This window comes from Arachis stenosperma, chromosome 9 (genome assembly GCF_014773155.1).
Source record: "Arachis stenosperma cultivar V10309 chromosome 9, arast.V10309.gnm1.PFL2, whole genome shotgun sequence".
Classification (NCBI taxonomy): domain Eukaryota; kingdom Viridiplantae; phylum Streptophyta; class Magnoliopsida; order Fabales; family Fabaceae; genus Arachis; species Arachis stenosperma.
The window spans coordinates 151738728-151747429 of NC_080385.1; the positions used below are offsets into that span (position 1 = coordinate 151738728).

Below are 8702 nucleotides of genomic sequence, written 5' to 3' on the forward strand. Positions count from 1 at the left end.
AAATATTAGTCTGAACAAGCTTCTGTTTGAATTGTTGGCAATTTAACAATTTTCTGTGGCTCAAAAAATAGCTGAAAATAGCGCTGTTGAAGGAACCTTTACATTCCTTTCGACCAGCTTAACAATATATTATAAGGGCTATTAATAGCTCAACGATCAAGTAATTGCTTCAAGTTTGGAAGCGTTTCTCATTCCATTTTCTTATCAAAATTTCAATAAAAGCATGATCCTTCCACGATAAATTTTAAAACAATTAAAAAGTGCAGACATAACGTGCTAACATTAACAATGATAAAGTAAACGACAAAAAGAAAAGACCTAACAGAGCAAACCAAGTAACAACCAAACAAATCAAAGCAGATTGACATCATCCCTACCAAAGAGGGAATAATGAAATATACTTTTTTCTAAGCCGTAAATGTTTCCTACAAATGCTGAAGCAGTGTCTCCTCGAAAGCTTAAAGGTTATTTTCTTGCTAGTCTATCTCCACCTTTCTGTGTTTTTTTTTTTACACTGTTCTGACCTGGATGTTGTGAGTGGATTGGAACCTCCATATGGGCTGTCTTCCACTTTGTACAAGTGCTACTTCTTCTCCTTCCTTCACCATTCCTTGCCTCTGCATATACAAACAAATACATGTCTGATAATAAACTTAAAACATTAGGGGAAAAAGTTACTTTTTAACAGTAAGGGGCCAGTCAAATAGTTAATTTTTAATGGCAAAAGTTGACGCTTCCATTAGTGAGTGCAACATAAAGCATTTGCTTATAGACTAATAGCAGTATGTTCGTATTTAAGTGACTACATTGGTTGAAACAAGTTTGGACCCTAACAACCAGTCATTTTTTAAAATGTGAACAGAAGTACAGTACACATAAGATAACATCTGAATTGCTGAAGATATCATTCAAGTATTAGTTACCTGCAACAAATCCAAGGCTCTTTTGAATGTCTCTTCAGCATCATCAGAGAATTCCATGTATATAGGACAAACTCCTTGATACAAAGCCAGCCGCTGCTGTATCCGCTTCCTGAGCAGCAAAATAAGGTACATAATAAAGCTGCCTAGTTTATGATTAAGGCAGAGAAATACAAAATGACTTTCAACTGAGTGCTTGCAACTTGCAAGTTCCTTCAATTAAATGAATCAGAAGAAAAAAGAGAAAGAAACAGAAAAAAACAAGAACTTCAACCCAAATGTTATGGTAAAATATATGTACAATGTGACCCAGTGCATTTCAGAAGAGGCATTCATCACTGGCTACTGAATAGTTTTATTTTCACGATCAGCCTGCATCTATTCCTTTTTTCTTCCTTAGACAACTATCATATTTCTCATCAATAAGATAAACGGGAGAAAAATAACTCACTGGTCTGTAAAAGCAAATATGGTGCCAGTTGGTCGATAGTGGCTTAGAAGAATAGCCATGAAGCCTGATCTAGTAAAGACAACAGTTGAGGTTCCAAGGGTGTTGGACATCATGGTTGCATGGTATGCAAACATCTCGCTCATGTGGTTCTGCATAAAGCCAATATAAATAAACCGCACATGTCAGCATTGATTGTAAGGGGGAGAGAGAGAGAGAGAGAGAGAGAGAGAGAGTAGCAACAAAATGAATCAAGTCTAAAGTTCAAACCTTGAATACTTGACCAATATTAGGTGGCATCTGACTACCTGGTATAGTGGCTTCTGTCCGTAATGCTACTGTGTGCATTACTTTCACAGCTTTTAGTGGGAACCTGCATTACAATAAATTTAATCACTATTGTCACAACGTTCAATGCATGTTCTTGATTTAAATTTATTATTTCATCAGATAATAATTCGAGCAGGGAAAGTTATTTACTTACTTTCCATGAGCAGTTTCACCAGAAAGCATTATTCCATCAGAACCTTCTCGAACAGCAATTGCAATATCTGATACCTCTGCTCTGGTTGGGGTTGGGTGAACAATCATGCTTTCCAGCATATTTGTTGCAACAATCACAGCCTTTCCCATGCTACGGCATATTCTGATTATCTCCTCCTACATTAGCAGGCATATTGAGTGTTACCATGAACATCTTCATGTCTGGTATGGAGGATGATACCGCCCAATATTATGTTAACCATTGAATATCAGTTATTTTAAGTAGGATTTTACCTGCAAAAGTGGAACTTCCTCAATAGGTAGCTCAGCCCCAAGATCTCCTCTTGCAACCATAGCCTAAACAGGATTGTGAAAGCAGATAGGTCAAAATCAACAATTAATACGGAATTAGTCCAAAAATTTAATTCCATACTAAGCATATACATTAAAAATTCAGGATGACTGATTTCACAATATTAAATAAATTCATTAGTCCAGAATTAGGCATCAAACATGAAATAGTGCAGGGATTAGATCAGCACCCCATCAGATGCTGTAATTATTGAATGCAGGTTCGGAACGGAGTCTGCACTTTCAATTTTTACAATGACATGTATATCGGCACCACAGCCTACAGCATTGAATGTGGAATTAATCATACTTCTAATTATAAAGAGAAAATAAGTAACAAACAGGATTAATCATTTCTATATTTGAGAAGTATTTTAGATATTTACTTTTCAGATAGTTCTTCAGTTCATGAACTACTTGTGCATCCTTAACAAAGGAAACGGCATAGAAGTCAACTTGGTTGTCCACTCCAAATTTAATGTCATCCCAGTCCTTCTCTGCAGCAAGTCAATATGAATTTTACATTTTTACATCCATGGAAAATGACCAGAAACACAATATACAGCCAACATCAGCACACAGGCACATGCTGACACGCATAAGCATAAGTAGAAGCATAAGCATGCATTGCATGCACAATGACATGAAGAAAGGAACAGACACTATCATACTAAGTGCAAATTATAGAGAATAGGAATAGTAAAAATCTAACCAGTGATTGAAGGCAATGTTGCGCTTTTTCCTCTAACATTCAAATGTCTCCTCGATTTAAGCTCTCCTCCATCAACTACTTCACATTTTACAGAATCCTCGGTCTTAGACTTTACCATCAATGACATCATACCACCTACATGATATATGAAGAGTTAGAATACAAGTTCATCAAAGGCAGCACTAGCAATTATAGCATACAACAAAGGCTTAGTATTGCCATAGCCTTTATCATTTTAGACTCACTGTCTCTTTTTGAGATCCAAATAGATTACACAAATGAAGTTATCACTCAACAATAAGAATGCCAAATCTTTAAATGCATTTTGCCAACTATTGCCAGTAGTATACCATATTTTTTCGGAGAAATAAAAAATACATCTTTTTGTTTATTTGCAGGCTGACTGAAACACATGACAACAAATTATAATTAATGATCTATGGACCTCAGAAGCTTGTGACTCTCCTTAAACATGCTGGATTGCATTCACTCATTAAAAGCAGTTGTTTCTTCCTTAAAACAGCACCTACTGATTAAAGCAAAAAATTTATCGATGCACGACCATTAAACAAAAAACTCACAGACGAGTTGTGACATATTTGTAAGACCAGGAGACTACCCGAATGCAGTACCAAGATAAATACATAAAGTAGTAAAAAAAATCCCCTCGAGAAAAGAAATCAATAGCTCTGATGGTTGAGTAACACTAAGTTTTGGCTAACTTTAACATTTTACTGCAAGTTGATTCCATACCATCAACAAGAAGCATGTCCCCAACTGCTACATCATTAACAAAATCATCATAGTTAACGCTAACACAATCTGTGGTTCCGACACCCCTCCGGATAGTGAAAGTGAACTCTTGTCCAGGTTCTAATGTAATTGGTTGTGGCAGGTCCCCACTCCTAACCTCAGGACCCTGCCAAAAAAAAAAAAAAAAAAACAGAATAAGCAGCTAACACATACAGAAAATTAGCATCAGAAAATTAGCGTTGTTAGAACCACTTAACAGTGAAGATACCTTACCTTGGTGTCGAGCATTATTGCAATTACATTATCCTTGGATTGTGCATTATAGTCCTTTACCAAATCGATAACTTTCTGATGAGAAGCATGGTCACCATGAGACATATTCAAACGCGCAACATTCATCCCAGCCTCAGCCAGCTTCCAAATCATTTCCCTTGTATCCGTAGAAGGCCCAATGGTGCAAACAATCTTAGTCTTTCTCCTAAACGTAGGCTTTGACCACATTCCGACAGCAGTGTCACCAAGCTGTTGTAAGCCACGCAAGTGCTGCAACTCTTCCTCAATCTAATGGTCACCAAATACCATAAAAAGAAAGGGTTACAACTACAAATTTTAGCAATCCCCAAAACCAACAGCACTATGCCACTATCTTCCATTTCTAGCATCTCTGGATCCTTCAAAAAACATCAATTCCCTCACTTGCCCATTCTTAGTTTTCTTACCAAGCAAGCAACACAAACAAGGATTTGCATAAAGCGGCAGAAAGTACGAACCTTTTGGTCATCCTCGGGTGAGACGGGCACAACTTCCGTAGGTGTAGGTTTCCTAGCGTCGATGACGTGGCAGGTTGTGAAGGAAGCTTTGAAGGACTCGTCATTGTTCCCTTGTGGCTGGAACACTTTGGAAGCAAAAGTTGGAGGCTTTAAGAAAGTTTGCGGCCTGTGAGGTGCAGATCCGGAACTGGGGCGTGAGAAGGTGATGTTAATGGATCGAGTGGCTACTACCTGAGACATTGTGCTGCAGAGAGAGAGAGAGAGAGAGAGAACTTTTTTGTTTTTCTTTTGTGTGTGTATGTGTTGGGGAAAAGAGAAGAAGGAAAAGGAGGAGGAGGGGGGGGGGGGGGTTGTGTGAAGAATAGAGAAATGAATAAGAAGGAAGGGTGCTGAAAGTGTGAAGGCTTGTAGAAATCGCCGTTATATTCGGCGGAGGTTCTGAGACAAGTATAGGAGGGAGAGACACACCCAACGGCAACGCAGACACTTCGTTTGTATCGAACAAATGAATTGCGCTACCATGTTGTCCCAAAGTTGTTGGATGCATTGCCTGCAAAACTGCGACGCCGTTTTAGGTTTGGAAATTAAACAACTTCGTTTATTATCACTTTCTTTTTCGGAAAATTTTTTTCCCTCTTTTTTCCATTAATGTGTTATTAAAGTGTGATTTATCATTATGTACTTAAAAAAATATGCGATCAAAAAATGTTATATAATAAACAATCGCATTTAACAATATTATTTAAAAGAAAGTTGAGTATTCTAATTTCTGCAACCTATTATAGTATACTAGTTTAGATTTTCAAACAATATACAATAAATTTTTATTTAATTTATATTTTTGTTATAATATTTTAAATTTATTTTTTAATATATTTAATCTGTATATTTTTAGAATTTATTTAAGTAAACTTCTAAAAAAATATTTTTTTAAGTAATTTTTTTTAAAATATATTTTAAAAAATAAACATAATTTTATGTTTGAATATCTTAAGTAAAAATATTTTTTATTTAACAATTATGTTTAGATATAATAATATAAAAAATTTATTTTTTATTATGTGAATATTTTTTAAGTAAAAATATATTTTTAAAAATTATAAACTGTAGTTTATGAAAATTATTTTTTTATCTTTCAGTATTTTTATTTTTACTATTAAAATTTACCAAATGCACTACAAAATAAAAATAATCTTTTTCACTTAAAAAAGTTTTTTCGAACAATGATATCTAAATAAATTTTTATTATTCAACATATATTATATTTTTTTATAAATAGTTTTGAATAATTTTTTTTTTTACCAAATATAAGAATACTCGAACCCGCAACCTCTTAGGTAAATATGGAGAGATTATATCATTTGAGTTATAAGTTTATAACTCATTGGCAAATAATTTTGAATAATTACTAAAGATATAAATATATATTATAATATATATGATTATTAAAATTATCATGTTACAACATAATATAATTTTAAATAAAATAACTAAAAAATAATACTACAACAACAACAAAACTTTGTCCCACTAGGTGGGGTCGGCTACATGAATCAAGCGACGTCATTGAACTCTGTCATATATCATGTCTACAGAGAAATCATTTACATGTAGATCTCGTTTGACCACCTCATGGATGGTCTTCTTAGATCTTCCTCTGCCTTTCACCCCTTATTCATCTTCCATCTCATTCATCCTCTTGACTGAGTGTTCTATCAGTCTTCTTCTCACATGTCCAAACCACCTGTGAAGCGATTCTACCATCTTTTCCACAATGGGTGCTGCTACTCCAACTCTCTCCCTTATATCTTCGTTTCTTATTTTATCCAATCGCATATGACCACTCATCCATCTCAACATCTTCATCATTGCCACACTTAGCTTATGTTCGTGCTCCCTTTTGGCCGCCCAACACTCCATACCATAAAGTATAGCCAGTCTTATAGCAGTGCAATAGAATTTACCTTTATGTTTTAAAGGCACTTTTTTATCGCATATAAAACCAGATGCACTCCACCATTTTGACCAACTTGCTTGGATCCTATGATTTACATCCTATTCAATCTTTCCATTATCCTGTATGATACACCCAAGATCTTAAAACTTTTAACTTTTCGTAAGATGTTTTCTCCAATCTTCACCTTTATATTAGGATTTTTCCTTCTCAGACCGAATTTACATTCCATATATTCCGTCTTGCTACGACTTATGCGCAGACCGTACACTACTAGAGCTTCTCTCCATAAGTCCAACTTCTTATTTAGGTCTTTCCTTGACTCTCTCATAAGAACGATATCATCGGCAAAAAGCATACACCATGGCACAGGCTCTTAGATGTGCTCCGTGAGTACTTTCAAGACTAATATGAAAAGGTATGGACTTAAGGATAATTCCTGGTGTAATCCTATACCAATAGAAAATTCTTCTATCCCATCACCTTGAGTCTTCTCACTAGTTGTGGCCCCATCATACATGTCTTTAATTGCACGAATATATGTGATCTCCATTCTCCTCTTTTCTAAAACTTTCCATAAGACCTCCCTTGACACCATATCGTACGCTTTTTCCAAATCACTAAACACCATATGTAGATCTCTTTTATTACTACAATACCTCTCCATCATCCTTCTTAACAGGTATATCGCTTCGGTGGTAGATCTGCCTGACATAAATCTAAATTGGTTATCTGTTACTTGTGTCTCTTTTCTCAACCTCCGTTCTATCACATATTTTTATAACTTCATGGTATGGCTCATGAGTTTGATCCTTCTATAGTTTCTACAATTTTGTATATCCCTCATATTCTTATAGATAGGTACCAATGTGTTCTTTCTCTACTCATTAGACATTTTTTTACCTTAAAATTTTATTAAAAAACTTGATTAACCAATTGAAAAGATAAATACATTATTCTCTTAAATAAATAAATAAAATAATAATTTAAAAACATTATTAAATTTTTCATCCAATCTTGTGTATTATTCAAAATTTTCATTCGCATTATTTAATTTTCATTATATCTCGAATAGACTATCACAATTCAATCAATCACACAGTTATAATTTAAAAATGAAAAAATATAAGTAGATAATAATATTACTGAACAATGTGGATAATAAATTAAAAAATAAATTAATCTCAAATTTAATTAGTAGTATAAATAATTAATATCTAATAATAATTAAATTTAAAATTTATTATTCATATTATTTAAAAAAGTCATTAATTATTTCACATGACCTCTTGAAAATTAGGATAACTCTTGCTAAATCCTGGTAGACAGGCAGAATACCTAATAACCTAAGGCACCATTTTTGCAATTTCCTTAATTAGACTGACGTCTAATTGTTTTGTTTGCCGATCACTAAATTTTTAATCATATTTTTATTGTTAAAAAATTTGTAATAAAATCCTATAGTATATAAAAAAAACATAAATGAAATAAATATATACAATTCATAACTTGAATAATCCACCGTTGATGCATTATTACTTATCTCTTATTATTGTGATATATATTGATTAATGTTGTGATAAATTCAAAGAATATAGATGTCCATTTAATATATGGGCAACTAATTTTTTCTATAAGAAATGAAGCTCTCAAGCTAAAATGAAATTAAATAAAGTTTTAAATATTTGAACTTTTATATCTATAAATAGAAAAAAAAATCCTCACGTAACATACATATAGCAATAAAATAAATCAATTCTCTCTCTCTTTACATTCTAATTTTACTGAATATTTCTCTCTCTTTATATATATATACATATATATTACAACATATAATTAGTAAATACATATGAATTATTGTTATTAAACTAATTATATTAATACTAGAGTCTTCTATTTATATATCTTTATTTTATATTTAGGATATCTTTATTTATTTCACAACACGTTATCGATCAGCACAAGACTCTAATCAAAATTTTAGGAAGACTCAGGTAACAAATTTTTATTATGTCGAAACTCTCTCATCTTGAATTCAATGCTCTTGATATATCTGGAAACAGTTATTTATCATGGATATTAGATGCTGAAATCCATCTTGATTCAATGAATCTTGGAGATAGCATTAAGGCTGAAAATAATGCATCCCAAAAGGATAAAGCCAAAGCCATGATTTTTCTTCGTCGACATCTTGACAAAGAATTGAAAAATGAATATCTCACATTAAAAGATCCTGCAGATCTATGGAAAGACCTTGAAGAAAGGTACAATCATAAAAAAAACGGTGATACTTCCTCAAGTCCGATATGAA

General features: G+C 33.2%; 1 protein-coding gene across 1 annotated transcript; it reads right to left on the reverse strand.

The window, feature by feature from the left end:
- Positions 1 to 445: 445 nt before the first annotated feature.
- Positions 446 to 4926, reverse strand: LOC130951072 (plastidial pyruvate kinase 2-like). Its single transcript, XM_057879684.1, has 12 exons — positions 4438 to 4926; positions 3941 to 4228; positions 3668 to 3833; positions 2915 to 3049; positions 2589 to 2699; positions 2394 to 2482; positions 2146 to 2208; positions 1853 to 2028; positions 1639 to 1741; positions 1372 to 1520; positions 924 to 1032; positions 446 to 617 (listed from the first exon to the last, which is right to left on the reverse strand). Exons 1-12 carry the CDS (start codon positions 4675 to 4677, stop codon positions 510 to 512), a joined length of 1737 nt encoding a protein of 578 aa, XP_057735667.1. The 5' UTR covers positions 4678 to 4926; the 3' UTR covers positions 446 to 509.
- Between the last annotated feature and the right edge of the window lie 3776 nt (positions 4927 to 8702).

Excerpts from the sequence above, each read along its gene's own strand:
- LOC130951072 (XM_057879684.1), bottom strand. The coding sequence starts at position 4,677 with ATGTCTCAGGTAGTAGCCACTCGATCCATTAACATCACCTTCTCACGC. Across the intron at positions 3,834-3,940 it reads CAATAATGCTCGACACCAAG|GGTCCTGAGGTTAGGAGTGG; the intron begins GTAAGGTATCTT and ends TTTTTTTGGCAG. Across the intron at positions 1,742-1,852 it reads GGTGAAACTGCTCATGGAAA|GTTCCCACTAAAAGCTGTGA; the intron begins GTAAGTAAATAA and ends ATTGTAATGCAG.